At 36.4% G+C, this 24,633-nt stretch overlaps 1 protein-coding gene across 2 annotated transcripts in view; it reads right to left on the bottom strand.

The window, feature by feature from the left end:
- The window catches only part of CACNB2 (calcium channel, voltage-dependent, beta 2 subunit), an 86,577-nt gene that overhangs the window by 18,091 nt on the left and 43,853 nt on the right, over window positions 1–24,633 (bottom strand). Inside the window, exons 3-9 of one of the 2 annotated variants that reach the window (XM_010006949.1) lie at window positions 16,619–16,741; window positions 14,172–14,308; window positions 12,344–12,420; window positions 9,210–9,343; window positions 5,924–6,004; window positions 5,566–5,624; window positions 2,907–3,016 (exon numbers count right to left, since the gene is read on the bottom strand). In XM_010006949.1, coding sequence (XP_010005251.1) covers window positions 2,907–3,016; window positions 5,566–5,624; window positions 5,924–6,004; window positions 9,210–9,343; window positions 12,344–12,420; window positions 14,172–14,308; window positions 16,619–16,741 — 721 coding nt within the window. Of the gene's footprint in view, window positions 1–2,906; window positions 3,017–5,565; window positions 5,625–5,923; window positions 6,005–9,044; window positions 9,065–9,209; window positions 9,344–12,343; window positions 12,421–14,171; window positions 14,309–16,618; window positions 16,742–24,633 lie in introns of both variants that reach the window. The other variant, XM_010006950.1, reaches the window with a different exon arrangement.

Genomic DNA, 24,633 nt, shown 5'->3' with positions numbered 1-24,633 from the left:
GTTCAGCAGTTTCTGCAAATGGTGTCTGCACATATTTAATTAAGCCAATTGGGACTGATTTTCAGGTGAATGAGATTTAACAAAGTGCTGTACATTTTTGGACAGAAAAGTCTTTTCAAAATTACAGATTTCTTCTAGGCTTTTAAATAAATGAATCAATCACCCTTCCCTTAAATTTAGTTCTAGCATTTCACATATTTAACATGTAACAATATTGACAAGCAAACATTTCTTAATATAAAAAACAAGCTTTCATAGAGGAGAGGAATAAGACTGTGCTGTCCTCCTCAAACTTTATGAGCCAGACACTATTTTTATAATTTTTTTTGTACATTAATTTTACAATAGAATATTCAGTGCTCTTACTGGTTTTCAATGAGTCAAATCCTGAGTCTGTTCGACTTGATTCCTTCACAAAAGCAAACTTTCAGTCAATAGGTGTGTGTAGCATTAAGCCCATTTTGAGCAACAAAATCCACTACTGCATTGGGCTCTTCAGTTAATGAAATAAAAAGCAAGTCTCCCTTTTCACCCCTCAGCACTGTACCTCAACTCTGCTGTGGTGAGCAGGACTGCTGTGGAGTGATTTACTGCCACAAAAGTTTTGGTCAAATCACTATTTCCTGTCCTGCTCTCCAAAATTTTAAATTGAAAATAAATGTCCTATTGTGTTTTTAGAGAACTTAATTTGCCTTCCTGAAGGTTCTTGCCTCATACGTTGTACAAGTTTCATAGCAAGCAAAAGAGCAATTCACTAAGCAATTCCAAACCCGTACATTAGGTTTTTTTAGTTGTTTTAAGATAAAAAACAACTAAGGCAGAGGACTGATGGAAAAGTATTCTGTAAATACATAATTAAAAACTGAATGACAGTATACATAACCTAATGATTCTAAGAAGTTGCACAGTTAACCTTCTTACTATTACTTACTAACCTTTATTTTGCACAACCTCAGTTTGTACACTTACTAATACTTTTTTCTCATAGCATTTTTTGTTGACTTATAGCAAATCCATCACACAAACTGAAAAATCAAAATTCCACTATATGGTTTGATATTGTCACTCACCTCTGCTACTTAAGCCAACTATGTAGTTACAGCACTGACGTGGTATCTTCTTTGTGAACCACTACTAGGCCACCTACCATGATGCTCCAATGAAATTTTCTAATTCTACTTCTACTTTGAGGCACGTGGCAGGCAAGTGAGGGAACAGGCTGTAACACTCCTTGTACTTACCTTCTTTTGACTTCTTCAAGGGTTTTCCCATTACCTCATGAAAGCAGTTCCCTTTGCTGATTCCAGGTTGTTTTATCGTATCTCAGCTTTCCTCCCAACCCACTGCTACGACATGATTTCCCTTCCCAACTTCCTTCCTCACTATTTTACCTCCTGTCTGGAGCACAGACCCTAGGGATACTTCACCCGTGGGCTCAACTACCCCAGTTTCCACTCTATTACTCCAACCTTTTCCATAATGGATTTTCATTATTTGCCTTTCACCCTTAGTGCAGCCACCTGCTCCTCAAGCTTAACATCTTTAAAGTAACCAACGTTTTGCTCCATACTTCATGCTGTGCAGCAAAGTAGGGATTAAAAGCTGAAAGATGAGCATCTTTCTGCTCTAGTTCTGTTTGGCTGCCCCACTCCAATCTGTTTGGGGAAGGGTCTGCTCAGCATCATTGCTAGACCTTGCCTAGGGCAGCTGAGTCTTTAAGCAATTCAGATCCAAAGCTCGGCATGTGTTAAGGGCACCTTCTAATAGTTTGCTCAGCTTTTTTCCTTATTTTAATTTAAAATGCCCATAAACATGTAACTGAAAATACTGTCCAATTCACTACCAAATTTCAAAATCCTGCTGGATTATTAGAATTATGGGAGTATTACAGTTTATGAAAGAAAAGACTGAGAATATTTGAACATAGGTAAAATTTTTGCTCTAATTTCATTGTTAAAATGATCTGGTTGCTCTGATATTTCCCAAGATAATTTAAAAAAATATTTTGGAAGTTAATATTTAGAATAATTATAAGTAACTGAAAACCTTGTATGTAGCGGGAAATCTTCAGTAATTATAATAATAGGCCTATTACAAGAGAGAGACATATCTATCTACCCACATATTTACATAATCACTGCGATCTTTTGCATATCTCCAGCTGAGGTTCTGTAAGAATTTCCATTTAAATATCTCTATCAAAAAAGTACCTTGACTCAAAGAAAACATGTGATGTTATTAAGAGTAAGGTTACCATGAATAAAAGTGTAAAAAACTGGGCTGCATTTAGTTTTAGTATGTTTTTTACTCTGAATAAATTTTTGTGATACCGCTTTTATATTTATGAAAATATTTTAGCATGAAATATAGATTAGATACTTTTTACTGCTGCATATATTTGTGCAGTATTGCACAAAACTGCACATGCTTTGATGTTCAGGTTGGAAACTAATCACCACCCTTATTACCAATTTTCAGTTCTATTCAAAACAAGGGACACTTTACCTTTTCATTAAATTATTAAATAGACTTTGGTGGCAAGACTGAACTAATAATAATAATGCATATCAATAATAACCATACAATGTCAGGTTTTCTGAAACTGTCACTTCTGTTTAACCAGAATGACGTCTTCACCTCTCACTTACTTTATAGATAGCTACTTCTCCCTGCTGAAGCAAACAACAAAACATGAAAACTGAATATAAACAATATAAACCAAAATCAGCACTATAGGATGTTCATATGGCAGTGATTTGAAAATTATTTCTAGTGCCAGGATTTCTGAATTATGGGAACTGGGATTTTCTCACAGCAGAGACAAGCCTATTTTTAGCTTACAGATACAAACTGAGAGAAGTGTACTTTACAGTCAGTTTGTAGATAGCATCATTATAGGTACTTACCTAAGCTTGATCTTGTGTTAGATCGCTCTATTATCGCGTGCTTACTGGGGTTGTTTAATACTGAGCGTTTGGCAAGCGAGATGTCTGCTGTGACTCGGGTAATTGATATACTGCAAAAATAAAATACAGGAAAATAGAACAGAATGTATTTATCATACAGGGATGTGGGGGAAAAAAGAGACTCATTTCACACTAGAAGCTGGCTAAGACAACATAAAAGTAATTTCTTAGCAGCACAGTATGCTTTGCACAATGCGAAAAGAGAAGAAACTTCATCTGATACTGTTACAAGAACTATTGATAAGGTATCTGCACAGTACTGAAACACACTATGACCACTGACTGCACAGATACATGTATCTGGGGAGAGTGGAGGCAGGGGATGGTCAGAGACATGCTGCAGAAGATGGGACTTCCATGGGCACTCCAAGCCTGATGTGGTCAGAGTTTGCACCCATACCTCTGTATGAATAGGCTGGTTTCTCCTTTCCCTAATATTGATTAATTTGTTGAATAAGCCAACCTGGCTTACTTTAAGAATACGTGTAAGACAGACAGTTATGCAGAGTTAATAGGTAAAGATAAGGCTTAGCAGGGAACTTAGTACAGCCATATAACTTAGATTTTTATGGTTCAGTTTATTATAATACGTTTTTTAACAGAATGCAATAGTTGCCAGTCATTTTTCAGAGAGACCCAGCAATATGTTGGCTACTAAAACGTGGAATGCAATACTAAGAAGCAATCAATTGAAAACTCTGGGCTGAGTATCTGGCAGGTTCACTTTTGTGCGATGAGCCAAGAAAGTAGTGGTTACTTCCAGTTGTTTGCACTGACCTGCTACACAACCTTTTGCATAGTCTTCTCCCTAGGAAAACAGTTAACTCTGTTTTGCTTTACAGGGTCAAAATGTACCCTTTGGATAAATCCCCTTTCAAACTCTCTGGTCTAATGAAGTTTAGGGTGCAGAGAGTTAAATCAGACTGATGATATACCATTGCTCTTCCTTGTATGACCTTACTTGCAATTTAAAATGAAGAAATGGATTTGTTAAGAACAGGGAGAACTCCTCTCTAGCAAGAAAAGTCAGATGCTGTTCATCTAAAATGTAACAAAATAGGTAATTTCCCAATGAGCACAACATGTGCATATACTTATCTAAACCCCTCTAAAATGTTACCAAGCCAGAAGTTAATACAGAAAAACAGAATTATTTGCACAATACTAATTAGTAACATAATTTTGAAAATATAGGCATGATTTAACTTAAGCTAAAAATATAACCAAAGATTGTGATTTCTTTCATGGCTCCTCACAGATAATGCCATTAGACTTAAAATGAAACAGGCAATTTTGGATATTCATTAGTTACCTTTATTTGCTAGCTGATGTACAGTACAAACTTTAACAGCTTTTGGGGGTCTTTTTATTTTATATTATTATTTTTCCTGCAGTCTTCCTTCCTTCATGCAATAGAAATAGTTTTTCCCATTTTTAAACGCAACTATTGTATATTGAAGAAAGCTAGATTTCTCAGTGTAAAAACACTTCTTTATTTTAAGATCTTTTTTAAGGTCATTCTAACATCTTCTGAGATACGTAACACTAGGAAGAACATGTTTGCTCTCAAAACAAAGGATACATATATTTATATAGTGAAACAATTGCAATAACAGTGGGGACATCCTAACAGCAGAGTGACAGTGAAAGCAGTAGCATGTATGCAAGAACCTCCTGTACAAATTTGTTGAGGACTTTGAGTACCAATTCAGGATGCTACTGAAGTTTGGGAAGCTTCAGATCTGCTACTATAGATACCAACTGTGTTCAGAATATTTGTGGATTCACCCTGCACAACTGGATCTACAACTGAAAATTAGGTATGCTCTAAATTAAAGTACTTTAAGACATAATGATGTATCATTTTTTTTTATTCTGCTTGCAACGCTCATTTTGTTAACTTCCCATTCTGAAGCTACATATCTAAGACTTAACAACACTTTTTAATATAAAGTGAGACTCCTAAATGGTTACATCGCAACATTTTCATTCTGACTGAGAAAACCCAACAGCTTAAACCACAGTCTGGTATTTTAAAGAGCTGAAGCTATTCACAGAAAACCTCAGGCTCCCTTCTGGAAAGTTTGACAGCACCAGGTCAGATAAAATATTGTTACTGCTCTATCCACTCCCAAACTAAATGAAACCCTGCTTGAAGTTACAGATATTATAACAAGACCTTCCTATTTTTTCACTTTTTCACCACAAATGTCAACCCACTAGCACATACTAATCTGGGGTCTGATTCAGTAGCAATACAATCACATGTGGAGAATCCTCCTGATGTCTCTGGTCTGTGGGTCTGTGATGTTTGAATTAGAGAATGTGCCATTGCAGTAATGCCTGGAGGCTTAAACACAAATCAGATTGGACCCTGCTGAGTACGCTGTGGGGGACAGACTGCAACAGCCCTCAGATCAAAACCCAGCAGAGTGCAGGTTGCCTGCTACCAAGGGCCCTACAGTCAACCAAGCAAGGTGTGAGCTGCTGTTTCTAATTTTCTACACATAGTATGTCAAGAATGTTATTATTTCTTAAAAATCTGGTAGTATCTAAACAGAACCTAAAGTCAAGTAAAGCTGCGTTACAAAGTACTTACCGCCCTTCAAATCTATGTTTTAAAAAATCAAATAATGCTTTCTGCATCATATCTGTTACCTAGAAGCAAATAAATAACAAATTAATAATTGCATAGGAAACTCATAATACGTGATGCAAATAATAATATGTAATAAAGTTGACTGTAAATCTTGTATCTGAACAAAAGTAATTGATTCTTAATCTGAACTCTAGTAAGAAATAAAATACATGTAAGCACTTCTGGTGGAAGTAAAAACTGTCTATATTTTTGTCTATGATATAAATCATGTTCTTCAGCTTAACTACCTTTGAATACACAAATGCAAATGAAGCAGAATATTTTGAGCAAAATAAAACGATTCACTACAATGACTTACCTCGTATCCCTTCAGTGAAGGCCCCACTAAAACTACTGGCCGCATAGAAGGCACTACATCATAGGGAGGGATGTGCTCTGTCTGCAAAACAGAAAAAGCTTTCAGCACCACAGCACCTAAACAAAGTGCTACACATTACTTAAAACATTTGGAACTCTGAATTTCCAGTGATATCACCAACATGGAGTTCATTAACTTTTCCTGAAAACTGGTAGTACAAGATAAGGACATAACAGGTTCAGGGATTTCTTTCGAAAAAGCTTTTCTTTGGTTTTTGGTTTTCTTGCTGTTTTCATATTTGCCCTGTGCAGCTACAAAACTGTTATTCTGGAGATAGTCACGTGCCCCATTTTGTAATTCCTAACTGGTTAATTGAAAGGGATATTCACAGTAGTTAATTATTTGAAATTATTGACTCTAGAGCTGTGACATCCCTTTCCCATAGAAAATTTTACATAGGCAAATTATGAAGGAGAAAAATGAAACAAAAAGGGACGGGAAAAGCATAACATCTCTTTATGTTTGGATCTGCCCACTGCTTGACAAAACATTGTGACATCACTGCAAATTCCCATGGAAGCAACTCATAGTCTGACTTCCACATTTGCATCCACAATTCACTTGCAAATGGAATAAAAATAATGACTGAGTGTTTATAAAAAAAATTCATAAACAGAGCTTGGGATAGCAATCCTTCCACTTTGGGAAGTTCCCATCACCACTCAATAATGGATTCTGTTAGTACAGTATTCACCAAACTACTTACTGATGTATCATGCACAATACAGAAAAAGTAACTTAAAATACAAAGATAAAAATATTTCCCGCTTCCAAATATTGCATTTTTATATTGTTATGGAAATAACAAATGAAACTATTTTTGTGTAACTTTAATAAACAGATATTCAAAATATTATCACGGAGAATAAGTCTTGTCAGAGAGATTTTGTTTCTAAGGGAGGGTTTGGTTTATTTTCATCTTGGGGTAAAACATGAAAGTGTGGAAAAAGGTACGCCAGATCTGTTTTTCAGATGCCTATGTAGTGCAAATACATCAGTCAAGATCACAGATACAGTCATTGTTCATTGTTTCAGTACTCAATGTATCCCAAGGTGTTTCACAATAACATTAAAATAATTATACACATTCCAAAACAGAAAAACACAAAGACAGACACTGATACAGTGACACCACAAAATGCTCACAAGCAGCAGTCTAAAGCAGTCTAAAACATAGAAAACATTTTGTGAATGTTTTTCAATGTAATTTATTTTATTTTTTGTTACCTGTAGCTTTACTGGATAATTAGTAATGTAAGGATGAATACTAGTGCCCAAGGCATCAAAAGCATGTCTGACTCAACACATTTCAAATGTGTCAGTATCAAAATGCAGCCCTCCACTGCTAGTATTACTAGCAATCTGAAAACCATATAGGAGACAGATCCTAAGAAAAATTCATTCCAGATGTGTAAGTGCTTATAGCTTGAGTGTCCTGCTGCAGCAGGTCTTTGTCCTATGTGGCTAACTCAAACGAAGGTGTTAATGATAGAAGTTAACTAGCTTTTTGAAAATTAGGGAAAGCACAGAAATTACCTTTTTTGATGGCATATGGGGTATTACAGCTTGATGTAACTAAGCTGTCAGCAGAAAACTGAGTAAAAGTTTTCTGATGGAAGCATTAAAGTTCTTTAACTTATTATTAGAGAATCTAATATTTTCTGAGGGACTGGCACTGAGCTGTACAGCTTTCACTTGTGGATTCAAGTAAGAAATTGGAATAAAAACTAGCATAGTTTTAACCACACAGCTTTTGCTCAGTGTTTTGGGATGCTCATCCAGTATTTACTGTAAAACCAGTAAAGGCAGTAAAGATTCAGATACAGAAGAACAAGAATGAAGAGAGAGATGGCACTACCCACCATCCAGGTCCAAGGTGGTTAATTTAGAAGCTGCAAAGATCCTTACACAGACAGCATCCAATAGATGTCAACATATATTATTCTTTCTTAGCATCTATACTTGGTTATAAATATGATTAAATAAGAAACCAGTCAGAAGCAAGAAACTGATACTGATTTCTGTATTGGGCTGCGAATGACACAGCACTTAACAGATCCTACTGAAGCAAATACTGTTGACTTTGAAAATGAGAAGGATCCAATATTACTTAAAAGAGCTCAGGAAGAAAAAAGAAACATTTTTATTTACTAAACATAAGAACGTCCACAGCAATGATAATAGTGGAACTTGGGACTCTGTAAGTTCTAAAAAAGTCTGTTGTTTCTTGTAGATTTAACTGAGTGGTTAAAAACACATTCATAGATGAAGAGTAAGATTTAAAAACAAAAAAAGTAGAAGTGTGGTATTTCACTGCATCATTTGGCAGCTACCTGGTGTCTTGAGAACTCATCCCAGAAAAGATCCTAGAAACATATCACAGTTCACTGCAAGTAGATGCCAATTGCATAATTTTGTAGTTATCTTGGTCATCTATGGAGAGACACTGGCTCTCCTGGGAACCACCAGTACCACTTCATTAGCTGAGATGCTTAGAAACTCTGACTGATGGATGGCAAGAACATTTGGGTAATAATTTATACATGACAACAGGAAAAATTCAAAGTAAACTGTCAAAACAAGTCTGAAATTTTCCACTGGTCTTGTTCACCTGCAGAGTCTGCACCTAATCTATTGGAAGTTTAAATACTGACTAAAATAAAAATACGATTCTGACTCGTAGTTTTCGAAGTACAATCTGAGTATCTGATTAGCTTCCAATAATTATTTCAATGCAGTGAATTATGAGGAAAAAACTCTAGAGAAAGACAGAAAGAAGAGGCATACACTAGAGAGGTGCACTCTATGGATTTGTTAGAAATTACTTCCTCAATTTTTTAGAAGGCCTTCTAACTCGGTCCTATTATTCTATCAAAACCTCTGTGTGGCAGAGTTTCACGGACACGTTGAACTTGGGACTGTTTGTCTTCTTGTACTGAATCCACTAACAGCTTGATACATTTCTTCCTTAATTCTAGAACAGCTGCACTGTTAATCTGGGGTATTAATGCTAATGATGCCAGTGGCAGGATAAACACAGGTAATGTCAATAGAAACTTACCGATTTCTGCTTCTGCTTAGCTACAGCAGCATGGAAAAGAAACAAAGAACAACAAAGCATGCATGTTATTGGCCTCTCAAAGGACGCAGACAGTTAACAGGACTAGAGATGTGACGCAGTGCAGGTGAGCAGGTGGACAGATGGGAGCTTGGAAGTCAGTGTTACCTTCTTAAAGAAGGGCATTCTTTTCTCTTTGGAGTGGGGTGATGTTACACTGTTTGCACTGGGTTTGGGGGAGCGATGGTTTGCTGGAATATCATTTTCTTCTGCATCTAAGCCAGTGGCATCTATGTCTATAGCTATATACAGACAAACAATTCAGAATTATCAGATGACAGGGAAAGTAAATATAGGTTATAAAGGAAATAACAGGTAAAGAAAAATAAACTGTCCAGAGGAACAAATAAATTTTTAGAAAAAAGTAAAAATCAACAATGAGTATAAAACACAATAAAACAAAGGGGAAAATGTAAAGGTGCAGTACATTAGGATTAGAAGACAGAAAGCAATCTGTAATAGCTACTACAACACTTTCCTCTGATCTGTTTTTACACAGCTGCGTCAGATATACACAGAATTACAATACAGGGCAATGGCCAAGTTCTTTCTTCTTTTATCACTGTAAAACCAAACTAGATCACTGGAATAGGTATGACTTTCACCAATGTAAACAAAAGAACTTGGCCAACTATTATTTTATAACAATGAATGCTAATTCAAAATCAGTATCATCAACTGAAATAGACACTAGTGCATCTATAGGAAATGAAGAAACAAAAGAAAAAATACTTTGAAGACAAAACCAGCCTGATATTGGTACAATTATATCTACTTTTAACTCAAGGTGGACTGCAATTGGGATTTTTAACCATTTTAACTAAAAATGCAGAGCAGTCATAAGATATATTTATTAGAAATAAAAAACCAGACCTAATAATAGTGGAAACTAAAGACTGGGTAGCAGAAGAGAGGAAATTGATCTCAGCTTGTCTCAGAGACCTGGATCCTGTTTTAAAGAGTGAGGATGTAGGCAGGGCAAAATGGAAATGAACACAGCAAACCACTATTGTTCAACCTCTATGCCAAAAGAATATACAGCCCACAATGCTTCTACCATAAATATAAAAAAAATACCGTATTTGGCAAGTAAGTAAAAACAGTTTAAGCAAAAATCATCATGGAGTCAGAAGTAAATACATTTTCCAAATGAAAAGCCAAATGTTATCCTGAATGTTGGGTCCAACAGATCCCTTCTAACTACATCCGAAACAAAACCAAGCCAACCAGCCTTCTTGTTCACAATGCTTACTTCTGATCTTCAGTAATGTATTAAATTTGTCCTCAGAAAGCAAGTAAATACACAGAAGTATTCCCCAAACATGCTGTACAACATCACTCGTGTGTAAAGATCTTATCCACCTCTTGACACCCACTGGTAAGACATGCTTATCTTGCTGTGCCATTATGTGGAACTAAATCTAACTCTGCATAGATCTGTAAGCAGTATCAGTTGCATTGACTTTATCCAAACCCATAATTAATCACTACAAACTGTTATGAAACCATCTTACTGACCTGCTTTCAGCTGCTTAATGAGTGGGCTATCAACTAATATAGCAGCATGTGCTATTAAATTATGCAACAAATAAATATTTATGTCAAGCCTACATGTAGCTACTGATTTAAGAGACACTTGGGACAGCAATTTCTTCTGTTTGAGTAAAGTATATTTTCTCATTTTACTTATCCACAGGTCTAATGCCATCATGTGTGACAATTCCTGATTATAGAACTGTGTCTTTGAGCCTACCCTTGCCAGGAAAGCCTGTGAGTAGATCCAAACCCTGTTTCTACACTCCTGCTCCTAAACACAGCCAAAGAAATAATGTCATTTCTTCTTCTAGCAACACTCTTCCTTCATCTCTTTGTAAATATAAAAAGAACATACTAGCTTTTTCTTGAATATAGGCCAGCACAGATGCAATAAATCACTCGTAGTAAGGCATACCAAAACTCCTTTGATTCTATGTTCAACTAAAATAATCAGTTAAGAAAAATCATGGTTGTTAGGCTTTTCCTGTAAAGAGAAATGCAGCATTTAATCAGCTAGATATCAATATCTGCTGTCTTCATTCTCAGTCTTCACACTATGTAATGTGTTCTGTGCTACTTCCCTGATTGATAATTATTTTTCGTTCATTGAGTTTTTTTCAGTAATTTTCATCATTATTCTCATCCTGTTTAGTGGCCCATAACACCTGTTTGGATTGATTACTATATCAATCCAATATTGACCAGGGAAATGGCTAATGAGCCATTGCTATGAGCCTTTGCATTTTCTTTTTCACTGGTTCTTAACAGTTCTTGGTTTCACAACACAGACAGGTATTTTTCTCAATTAATTTCATCAAATGAAGCTGCTATCCTAACTTGACTGAACTCCTCTGTCTCTCTCTTAATGTCCATGTAAATCATTTTAAATCTTCAGGATCATTTTAAGATGCCTGTTCTGTAGACCAAGCTTCATATAAAGTAATACGATCAGAAAATACATGTCTCTGCCCCAGCAGAAAATGCATTAGCAACATTCATTAATATTTTCTCGTTCTGCAAATTCAAAAATTCAAAATGTAAGTTTTTTCTTTCAGGAGAGATAAAATATCCAGCAATGCATCAGCTGAAGTTAGTGGAATATTAGAATTTTTCTTTTATTTTCTAACAGTTTTCCAGGTTTTTTTCAATGAGCTACTGTTCTAAATACAAAACAGTCTCTGTAAAAAATTTGTCAAAAAAGGAAAAAAATACCTCATATATTAGAATTTTGTGAAGCACATCCTTATTGTCAGAATTGGGAAACTAAAAGTTCCTGTTATTACAAAATAATGTTGTTCTTGATGCTACTGCAGAAACCTCTCAGAAATTTTTATTCTTACTGATGCTTCTTCTCCTGTACCAGAAGTTAATTCTTTCTCAGCAGGAGTGTTAAGGCCAGACCAAACCTCTAGCTATCCTACTGCAACACAATCTCATCAACTGATTAAGTATTTGCTATTAAAAAAAACCACAACAACATAGTAAAAGCAAAGAGGGAATTTTGTGGATTTTTAATAGCCCTATCATTGACTGAACTTCTGTCACTATGTCTTCAAACCTACTCAAACCCACCTTATAGGGCAACATAACCATCCAACTTAACATCTATGAAATACAAGGAATAAGAAAAATAGGACTAAATATATACTATTTTTTAAAAATTAGGTGCCTGAGTCTGTAAACCAAAGTGTTCATAACCAACTCACCAGATGATGGAGGCGTCGATTTTCTGGAACTAGGAACGATGTCACCCAAACTGGATGAAGAGTTTCCTCCTGATTTACTGGAGTGAAGCAACAAATCAGTCTTAAGTTTCATAGCTTTCTCTGTACTTGTTCTGGTTTGTTTATTACCTGACTTCTAAATGAGCTGTTAGCTGAGAGACAAACAGTATTTCTGGCCGTAGTATAAAATATACATCTTGCACAAAATGTGTGCACATTCTGAGGACTGAGGAACTGCAAACATCAGTCATGCTCCTTGTTCTGCTGTGCAACTTCCTTCTGTTGCATATGCTCTCACTGCTTCATGATCTTAATGTGACCCAATTATTAACACAGCTACTGATATAAGTACCAACATTAGTAGTCATTACTAAGACTAAGCTTATTTGTTTCCTTTAACAGAAGAGTTATGGATAGCTCCCTAATGAAACTGATTGTATGTTTGCCTAACATCTTCTCAAACAAATTAAAGTACAAATTCCTTTGCTGTTTCAATACAAGGTAGCACGTATGGAAAAAAAAGTCTCTTGAAGGCAGAGTCTAGGTTTTTGTCAGGCTCTACTTTCTGAAAACCTATGCCAGTTGCGAAAATACAACAATATTTTTAGTTCTCTTATTTCAGTTACCATAACAAGAGCAGCACTGAAAAGAATGCAAGAAAGAATATTTCACTCTCCCAATAATTAATATGAAAGTACTAGTTTCCACTTTCTCCATCTTAAAATATTAATAAGCATTAAGTGAATGCAGTTGTGGCATAGGATAGTGTTACTTCTCTTGAGAAGTTTTGGAGAGTGGAAGCTTTTTCAATCACTGGGTCAGATTTGGCTGTATCAGAAGCATCCTGAGCAGAATAAGAAAACTAGTATCCTGAGTACAGCAGATGCATAGTAAAGTTTTGTTTCACAGCCAGCAAGCATGGCTGCACATTGTAGCATTGTCTTCTCCTACCATAGACAAACCCTGCTGTCCCTCCTACTGAAGCAGGAAACCCTTCCTGGCTTTCCAAATGTTTCCCAGCTGTTTTCTCAATTCCTGCTCTGTCCCACTTAGACATACTGAAAATACTGGTTTTCTATATACCCAAAGAGAATCAAGTAGCATTTGCATCCACATGTGTAGATTTACTGGGAAACTCTTTATTAAGAATTCTACAGCAAAGATGACATTATAATCATCTTGCAGAACTGGTCAATACCTTCAGAAACTGAATCTGTATTTTTATGTAATGATGACTGCAGTCAGACAGAACAAATGACTCGACATGTAACTTCCATCAGAAAACACAGTATTCTTAAAAAACTGTATTTGTAGGCAAGGAATTTGACAGAACAAACCATTTTCCTGCTAAGAGAGAGCAAACAGGCACTGGCTTCAGCTTACAAATAAATTAATCTTGGAATTTCCTGTAATTTGTAAAATCAGCTTTAAAAGTGTTTAGAAACTGCAAGATGATGAAAACAAGTAACAAACGCTAAAGAAATTAGGGAGATTTTTTTTTTTTTAAGTTGAAAATTGTGCTTGCACATAGTAAATGTACTAACCACATTGTATGTTTGAATATATTTTATTTCATAAAGTAAAATGGAGTAATAGACATTGTAGGCCAACACAGATCCCCAATCTAAATAACTACTTTTTCTCTCAAATGGCAATGACATTAATTATATATATAAATATTACTTCCTTTATTGGTTCAGAATGGTTTTTGCCTATTATAGTAAATAAGAAGAACTACAGCATACACAGCACTAACTTCCAAGTTGTGTCACAGTCAATGCTACTATTTTTAATGATTTATTTTTATTACCTGGAGTAGAATTTTCCTTGTTTTGCCTTTTGTTCATGCTGCAGCCTCATGTTTTCTAGTTTGACTGGGCTTGGTATGAATCCTATTTCACAGCCTTCTTTTACCAACCGTCCTATCCACCAGTCATTATTAAATTTCTACAAATTAAAAAAAAAAAAAAAAGTAATGACTAAGAAATTACTGTATTTGGAATAATTTTGTTATTATTTTTAATTTGCAGCTAAGCCTTTTTATGCATTTCTTCCCTGCAGTTAATCACTGCACTATGTTATTACGGCAATGAAGAATTGTGGTAATATTCAGAAATACATTAAAATAATTACACTTTGCAAATTACTAAAATGCTACAGTGATTAAGCAGAAACTTTCCTTCACAGACTTTATGATTCTCCATGGCTTTTACTTCCACCCATTTCACCATCTTTATTCTTTTCTCCTCCTACATGAGAGCTGTTTTTGTTCTCCCTTGGTCGACACCCAAGACTCCTTCTGATCTGCTCCTACCTGCTGCAGCAATTTTTACAGCTCTGCAATAATCTATTTTAATCTATTTTTTTCATTCCATTATATTCACTTCTCTATTTAAAACAAAAATACTACTTCTCAAACTCCCCCGCTTCTCTGAACTCATTAAAATCTTCTGAAATATGACTACATTCTGCTGTTCATATATGCTTTACTGCATATGGCCCATGTGATCTGCATCTTAAATGTGGATCCACAAAGAATGGATGTTTCTGGATAACTAAAAAACCTTACAATCCTACAAATGCACAAGATGGTGAAATTAACTGAATTTCAGCTAAATGCAATAGGAGATAATGACTACTCTAATTTGATAATATTTATTCATGCATACACAGGAGATCTTGCTTGTTTGTTTTGCAGAAGTCTGTAGAGCAGAATTATGTGCTTTTTCCTTTATGATTTATTCACCATTTTTGGCTGAGAAAAGGTTGCTGTTATGGGAGTAACTTCTATCAAGTATGAATTTTTAGTAATTTAGTTTATTTATGAAACCATTAAGATAATATCTGAATGGGAAGAGAAGTTGCCTTCTTGAATCTGAATCTAAGAATTTAGATATTATAGTGCATGTTTAATTATTTAATAATTTGTTTTAACAAGCATACAGTCAGGAGTAAAACATAGAAAATGTGTGGGCTCCCATATAAAGGAATTAATTTCACCAAGAATACAATGTTGGTGGATCAACGATACACAACCTAAATTGCAGTATTATCTAAAAAGTCAACTTTCCTTAAATGCTTAGAGAAAAAGAACAACAGGTATTTTTAATGGCAATTAGCACAGGGTGGCTGTTCTACTACACCTGAAGCTGCATAAATTTTAATCTACTTCTCCATTTTTCAGTGCTACATACAGCACCAACAAAATCACAATTCAGCTGAACTAAGCTACCTTTCAAGGCATTTCTGGAGATCCAGAAAACTTCAGAAAACTTTTTCCTCATTATCTTCCATGCATATTTACACCTGAGTTTAAGTTGCTCTGTGAGGAAAAATGTATAAATTATAACAGAAAATCTGGTAGCTCTGTGTTTCTGGTTCATGTAGAAACCAGGGAAAAACTTGATATGAAGTCTAAGACTATCAGAAATGCAAATGGAATAGATAACTATACAAAATATTTTAATCTAACCAAACTGAGCTGGTATTTTTCAGTGTTTCCAGACTCATCTGAGAACACTGATCATTTTCTTTTGTCAGGATTCTGTAACAAGACAAAGCAGAGCAATTCTTTTACACTATCATCAGACAGAAAACATTTTCTTCATTATACACAATTTGAAGCCAATTATCCCTTTTTTGTGTGTTTAACATATGTGGAAAATGATGTTCATTAGTTACCAGCATGAAGGCATTAGAAGTTCATTTCTGTTGTTTCCTCAGTCTCTGCTCAACTTGTATTTCTACCTGTTTATTAGGAATGTTTCTTGCTTCTGCAAAGCACCCGAACTAGCAGAGATATATTTTCAAGTGTTTGGCTAAGTTGCTCTCATCCTTACAGTAACTTTCTAGCTCTTCTGCTATAAATTTCCATTTCCAGATGAATTGACTTTTTTTGACAAAACACAATGGAATATGACCAGAAGCTGGGAAATCTCATAAAATGAGGGACTCATTCAGAAGGGGGCAGCAGGCTGCCTAGGAAGGCTTGTATGGGAAAGTTACAAAGTTATTGCTGTAAAATGTGAAAATTTTCAAAGCCAAACTACATGAAAGCAAAATGAATGCAGCAAATACAAGGCATATTTTTGAAAGTTGCTATGTGCATCTTGAAAGTTATCACTTAAGTAGAGTAAGCTTATTTATACAATATTTTTATAGTGTTTTGACAATGTGAAGTGTTATCTTAAGGAACAGTAGCAATATTAGTCAAACACCCCTCAGAGAGATTCACTTACTCCTCTAGTTTTAACTTACTTCTTTAACATGAAGAAAATCTTTAGCCTCAAATGAGATGGCCATGCCTGGGACCGGAACATCGTCATCGTGAGCTGCACCATACCCAACATTTGTCCGAACTGCAAATGCAACAGGTTTGCTCTGCAAAACAAAAGATAAACAACATGAAGATCTCCCTTGCAAAAACGTACATGTGTAGAAACACGCACACAAAGGATGATTTTGCAAGTTACCTTTTTTAAGTACTAAAAATTGCAAAGTTTAAATTGCAATAATTTACTATGTCTTGAGAGATGTAATTTATATTTGTATAATAAGAATTTAAGTATAACATTTCAAAGTAAAAGTCACAAAGTTATGCTCACACACGGTTATGCTCAAACGTATTATAGTTTGGCTGCACTGTCTATCCCACTCACACCAGCAATGGAATAAGAATAATGAGGCATCTTTTTAGGAATTCATATTCAAAACTGGTGTCTCAACAATGGCCCAACCCGGGATGCACAAAAAAATTAAGTACATCCTCTCTGGCTGAGCTGAAAGTCCCTACATGGCTGCCGTTCTCCTGCAGTGCTTGCCCACAGCCACCTCCTACTACAGAGGAGCCATATGCCAGCCCCATCAGGGAAATCACAAATTAGGAGAAGTGGTGCCAGCACCTGCCAGTGACCACTGAGTAGAATGTCTCAATGAAGAGGCATTCTGAGAGCAAAGTAATGTGCTCTCAGATCGTCAGGTTGTTACCAAACACCAGCAACAGACAGATTTGCTTATTCCCATAGTTCGTACTACAACCTACATCAGCAGTGGTATCAGTGAGTTACAGGATTTTTACAAATATTTTTTTTTTCATGAAGAAAATTTCTTTCTTTGCAGGAAGAGTCAGTGACACTCCTGGTCCTGCAGCTGCTCTCCAGCCTCCTGAACAGCTTCTCCTTCTAAGCCACATCAGCACAGAGATCTTTCTGCACAGGTCCAGTTAAGCAGGCAGTAAATCTGCCATCCAGCTCAACCCAGGCTGTATCTCCAGAGGGCTTCCTGTTTTCAGAAGTACAACCACAATACAGAAGAACAACCTTTATTCTGTCTTGATCTATACCAAACAACACCTTGAGTTTGATCTCCCAACAGAGAGTATCACACACCCTGGGAACCCTGTTATCCTACTATAGGATAAACTTTTAGCCCTCCCCAAAATCATCCACACTGGTCTTACAACCTAGTCTGAAGCCCCTACACATTATGGATGGTAAAATATTTTTGAAGACATGAACTGAATCTCAGAGGTGCTCATGACTGATAGAGGAAGGCATGACATAACTTTCCATTTTAAAATTAAAACTACCAGACAAGAGTTTTAGCTTTATTAGTTACTTTCCATCATCACTTCAGTTTGGCTATTTTGCTGAGATGAAAAGAAAAAAAAAATAAAATAAACTCATTTCCTGTATTAAGGAATTGTTTCAATTTAGTGTTGAAGAAGAGGATATGAAAATGCATCTGTTTTCATGACAGTGAACCTCACTACCTGAAACCAAAAATTGTGCTGTATTTTTCTGGTTACCAAAACCCCCTCTCTGCTCCATCCAGGATTACTCTGATAGCTTGCATAGTGCTAGAGGACAGAAACCTGTCACATTAAAATACATGATAAAATAATGAGGGAGATATATAAATAATTCTAAAGACACTATCATGACACCTAGCCTGGAAAGGACAGTTGGAAATACAGAGAGAGAAGGATCCCTGTTGCTTAATTGAGGTCTAATGTGCTGTAAAAGCCACAGGGTTCCAATAAAGCAGATTTTAAACCCCTTAAAGAGGCCAGTATTTTAATAAACTAGCATGGTCAAACAATTTACATCAAAGTACACATTCTAGGAAGGATTTAATTTAGAAGGAGAAACAATAAACTCTTTCATAATAGTGGGGTCAAGGGAGTCTCTCTGCCTGGAACTGAAACATGCAGTTTTAACAGCAATAAATTCTGGAAGGGGGCTGCAGAATGGGCTTAGATATGTTTAGGTGGTATTATGAATGCAAATATGTATTTGTACAAAGACACCATCACGAAATTATTGGAAAAGGACTTTACACGACTTCATCTGTTCTTTCTTCCAGAAGTAGTGGAAAGATCTTAAGAAGGGCTCTAATGACTGAAACTGGTACCATTTAAACAGGCACTTACTTAAACTGGACCACCTATGACAGACTAAAAAAATTAAATACAGCTGAATATATTTAAAGGTTGAAAAAACTGGCTATAATTATTCCACTATACATTTCCCACCTCCCCATGACAGTGCTTAAAAGAAGCTTCTTACTGATTCCATATCTTCTTACAACAGTTCTTGCTTGTACCGGTGCCATAAGTACTGTGGCTACAATCCACTGCCTATTTTTAATACCCGTCTCCCAACTTTTAAAATAATACATCCCAAAAGTTAAATGTCTTTCTAGTGTTTAGCCACAACTAGAATATTGCAAATATTTAATTGTTTTCTTTCCAAGTCACCTTTTCTAGAAACAAAAAATCATAGAATGATTTGGGTTGGAAGGGGCCTTAATGATCATCTAGTTCCAACCAACCTGCCATGGGCAGGGACACCTCCCACTAGACCAGGTTGCTCAAAGTCCCATCCAGCCTGGCCTTTAACATTTCCAATGAGGGGGCAACCACAACTGCCCTGGACAACCTGTTCCAATGTCTTACCACCCTCACAATAAATATTTTTTTTTTTCCTAATGTCTCACCATGCTTTTGCAGTTTAAAACCATTACCCCTTGTCCTACCACTACATGCCCTTGTAAAAAGTCCCTCTCCAGCTTTCTTGTAGGTACTCTTCATGTACTGGAAGGCCCTAAAATGTCTCCTTGGTGCTTTCTCTTTTTGAGACCAAACAAACCCAACTCTCTCTGCCTGCCTTCACAGGAGAGGTGTTCCAGCCCTCTGATCATCTTTGTGGTCCTCCTCTGGACTCGATCCAGGACCTCTATGTCTTTCCTGTGTTGAGGGCTCCAGAACTGGACACAATACTCCAGGTGAGGTCTCATGAGAGTGGAGTAGAGGGTGAGAAGCACCTCCCTTGACCTGCTGGCCATGATTCTTCTCATTCAGTCCAGGATACTGTTGGCTTTCTGGGCTGCAAGTGAACACTGCTGGCTCATGTTGAGCTTCTCATTAACTAACATCCCCAAGTCCTTTTCCTTAGGGCTGCTCTCAATCCATTGTCCACCAAGCCTGCATTTGTGCTTCAGACTGCCCTGACCCCAGTGAAGGACTTACTTCCTGCACTTGGCCTTATTTTACTTCATGAGGTTTGCATGGGCCCACCTCTACAGCCTGTCAAGGTCCCTCTGGATGGCGTTACTTTCCTCCAGCTTGGTGTCATCAGCAAATTTGCTGAGGGTGCACTCAACCCCATAGTCCATGTCACTAACAAAGACATTAAACAGTACTGGTCCCAGTATCAACCCTTATTAATTAAGAACGTAAAAGTACTATGTGAAATGACATAATAAAATAAATAGACAACAATTTTTAAAGTGTCTGTATTCTTTCAACAAGGAAAATCCTCCTATCCTGGAGGTGGTGTTACTCATTAGATATAGGTTATATACACAACTGGATTATATTTGCACTGTGCAACAGAAAAAGTTAAAATTACATAATACTGTAAATATACAGACACACCTCGTAAGTGGATCAAATTAATCCTTTAATAGGAAAAAGGTGTAGAAAAATACGTATAACAAGAAAGAGTTGGTCTAGATCTTATTAGCTGCCATCCTATGTTAGAAAATTATCATAATTGTTAATATACATAAATCCCAATCTAAAACCAATAGCTGACTTAACTCACTGTTTTGGGCATCTTTCTCATGTTCAAAACTCTTCCAGCATTCTGCAAAAAGAGTTTTGGCATCTAACACAAATTTCTGAACTCCAGTATGAGAGAAAGGTATGTAAATTTTAGGCACACGTCCCTTAATAATCCTTTAATAAATTAATCGTGTCATTACACACAGGAACTGTTAGAAGGACATTAAGATATGATTATGCATTCATGATCACATTTCTGAAAACAAATATTTATGAGAATAATCAATAACAACAAAGATCTGGTGATTCCTTGACAGCAATTTAAAAACCTTGGAGTGTTGATGCAACACAGGTATGTCCACTTCCTAGCAGTTCAAACTTGTGTCTTATTCAACTCCTCTGCAAGAGTCTCATTTGTTACCAGCACTCAGTTACCCCACACAAAAGACAACTAACTATTACAGAACTAGGCACGCCACAAATATAAAAAAGTAATTACATAGGCACCGCATTCATGTATCATCCTTAAAAATAAAAGATAACATAAATTACTGGGTTTTAATATGCATTTAAAAACCCACAACTTTCCTGAATTTGAAAATTACAGACTGACAGAATTAATGCTTTCTATGCTATTACTCCTTTCAAGACTGAAAATGCAGATATGAATAAGCATTAAATTGTCAAATCTCCTACATAATACTTAATAATTAAATAGTACAGAACGGAATAAATCATTCATTGTTATTAAGATGATTTTTTGTAAAGCATAGTAAACTGTCATCATAGAAATGTATCTATCTCAGAACAAGAATGGAAATATTACAGAACAGTCTTTTCCAAACACTGATAGGGGGAATAATATGCTTACTTATCCATTCTTGCATTTTCTACTACCCTCTATTGAATGTAAAAAATGCTCAACAGAGTACTGTGACTTACACCTAATAGTATCAGAGGATGAAAGTCTTTAGGCTGACAAAAGACTTTGAAATCTCTGCTGCATTGCAACAAACAGACATCTTCAGCAAGTTACTGCCCTTGACATACTTCTAAGAAGTGATCTCAAATTTCCTATTAGAGGGCAACACCTGACTACCCAAGAAAAAGAAAAATTGAAACTGCTGCAGAAATATCTTAACATGAAAGATGAGAAGCAGGTGAAAAATCCTCTGTAATTTTCTACTATCAAAAAATTAATATAAAAACTCTGACTAGAAAAACAGAACAGAACATTGAGCTATAGATATTCTCAGAAACAGCATGTCCCATTTTAGATACTTGTCATACTGTTAGAAAGGGAGACTGAATTACCATGGGATTTGACAACAATAATTCATCTAATTGAATATTTAAAACTAATTAATTTATAAAAGTTAAATGCTCACCTTTTTACATAAATAAATTATTTTGAAAGTGTCATAAAATTGTAAAATTAACTACTTTTTCCTTTCTTGAACTACACTGTCTTGAACCAAAAAAAAAATAATTCTACTTGTTACATAATTATAATGAGGGGCTGTAATTATGAAAACAAATCTCTTCTAATACATGCATATGTATAATTTAAAATATATCTAGCATTTGCTTATATATTCTACAGTTCTCTGTCAAAACAGATAAGCACTTTCTGTTTGTTCTCTGAATCTCCATGAGAACATGATGGCAGTTTAGTACTCCATTAATCCACAGGCTGGACTATAAGGACAGATGCTTCCAGATGTTAAACAGTTTAATATTTTATGACTCTCAAGAGAAACAATGTAGCTTGGAAAAGTTATCTTATTTTCAGAATTAACATTTTAACCTTGTTTTCATTTTTCCCTCTGTAAGGATACAACTTTCAACACACTGAGTAACCTCACAAGGAGAGCAATAACCATACCATGAACATTACCACCATCTGTACCACTGGGGCAACAGGGAACACACTCTGGAATGGGGTTCTCAATCAACAACTTTCAGTGTCTGATTTTAACCAAGAACATAAATCAACAAAAACGTATTCACCAACTGTTAAACCAGCTTTGGCTGTAGACTTTCATTAACAAACATTGACTGAAGTGGGACTAGGAAGACCTTATTTAGTTTTCTCTTTTCTGATCTGGATCTCACTTCTTCCTTTTGGTTCACAAGTTACACTAACTTATACATCTTCACGCTAACCCTCATTACTAAGTCAATACTATTTACAATATTATACTCTGTTACTTGGATGCCCTCTCTCTTTTATGACTAAGTTGTATTCAAAGCACACACAAACATTTGCACATTGAATCTCAGTCAATTTGTCCATTTGAATGAGTTTGTACCTGCTTGGCTGAATTTGTATTCAAGAAATATTTCATTTAATAACACAGCAAAATAATACAATCTCTTTTCTAGTAATGAACTTAAAGCATAAGAGGATCCTTTTTTTCTACAATTCATTTTATGTGCCAAAACCCCAGTAGATGCAGCCTCTGGGGGTCCCAGCCAAGAAGGCAAATTTTCTGACACCAAATTTGCTCACAGAACAGGTCATCTCCCTCATGGCCACCAATTTTGGGAACGTTGCTTGATAATCAAGGTATCCCTATTCCCTATTCACTACTAGAATGTAATAGAAAAACAGATCACTGCATTCTTCAAACCATTTTCATTTACATCTTAGGATGTCCTATGTGAAGCAATGAATCCAGAAATAAAAGCAAGGCTTAAGGCTGCCTTTACCTTCTTCAGCAGTAGGTGATGAGAATCTGGAGTCTCTAATCCATCTAATTTCTCACTCCATTACATCATTCCCACAGTACAGGTGCATGGCATTTTCCTGGGTTGATGTAGTGGGGCTTGGATGGTTGGGGGTGGCCCACAAGGGTGACTCTTGTGAGAAGCTGCTAAAAGCTCCCCCAGTTTCAAAGTCATACCTGCCTCTGGCCAAGCCCAAGCCTATCAGCGATGGTGATAACGCCTCTGGAATCAACATATCTAAGAAGGGTGAAAGGAAATGGCTAAAAGACTTGCAGGGTAGAGGAGAGACAGAGGTGAGAGCAACACCTGAGCAGAGATACTCTGGTCAGTCAAGTAGGAGGGGGAGAAGGTTCCCCTGCAGCCTGTGGTAACACACCAGGCTGTCCCCCTGTAGCCCATGGAGGAGCATAGTGGAGCAGCCCGTGAAGGACCACAGTGGAGCAGGTGTGGACCTGCAGCTGTGGAGGACCTCACACCAGGGGAGATGACTGTGACCAAAGAAGACCATGACTCTTTGTGCAGCCCACGCTGGAGCAGTCTGTTCCTAACACACTGCACCTCACAGGAGGGACTCATGATGTAGGGGTTAATGAAGGACTCTCTCCTGTGGGAGGGACCCTATGTTGGAGAGAGGGAAGAGTGTGAAGAGTCCTGTCTCTGAGAAGGAGTGGTAGAAAACAGCATGTGACAAACTGACTATAAACCCCATACCCTGTCCCTCTGTACTGCTGAGGCAGACGAGGTAGAGAAATCAGGAGTAAATTGGGACAGTGCAGAAGGAAGGGGGGTAGGGTAAGGTAGCTATTTTTAAGATTGGGTTTTGTTTTCTGCTCTGATTTGATTAGTGATAAAATAAATTGACTTTTTCTCCAATTCGAGTCTATTTTATCAGTGACTATAACTGAGTGAACCCTCTCTGTCCTTGTCTTGACCCACAAGCTTTCCAGTGTATTTTTTTCCTCCCCATCCCACAGTGGGGGGGGAAGTGAGTTGCCACGTGGTTATTTGTGGCTGGCTGGGCCACAGGCATTTGCATCAGTTTAAATGAAACCAGAATGCTGATCAGAATGCATCTTTTAGGAAGGCAATGTCAGCTAAATCAAAAGCTGACTCATAAAATTACTTCAGTTATCATTTTGACAAAGAGCTGTCAAAGCTGGCAGTAAAGTTGTCTCAAAGCAAGTCTCCTCCCTTATTGTTGATATACAGTGCTACACATCCTCCATCACATCCATTTTTCACAGATATCTGTAACCTTATCCTGAAAGCAAGGAATTATTTTTCTTTTGGGTAATGAATATAATGGGTCTCTCTCGAAACACTACCAAGTTTGCACTCATGAAAATTTAAAACACCACACAGTTCTTTTCAGCTGAAGAAAGGTGATACTACTCCTGAACTTTTTATAAGTAGTCTTGGTCAGGAATAAATATATCAAACAATAACCTGTGTTTGGCCCTCTTTCCAGAGTGGACTT

Source organism: Chaetura pelagica, unplaced genomic scaffold (genome assembly GCF_000747805.2).
Source record: "Chaetura pelagica isolate M959 unplaced genomic scaffold, ChaPel_1.0 scaffold17, whole genome shotgun sequence".
Classification (NCBI taxonomy): domain Eukaryota; kingdom Metazoa; phylum Chordata; class Aves; order Apodiformes; family Apodidae; genus Chaetura; species Chaetura pelagica.
The sequence above is the reverse complement of the archived record's forward strand: the minus strand, read 5'-3'. Positions and strand labels throughout refer to the sequence as shown.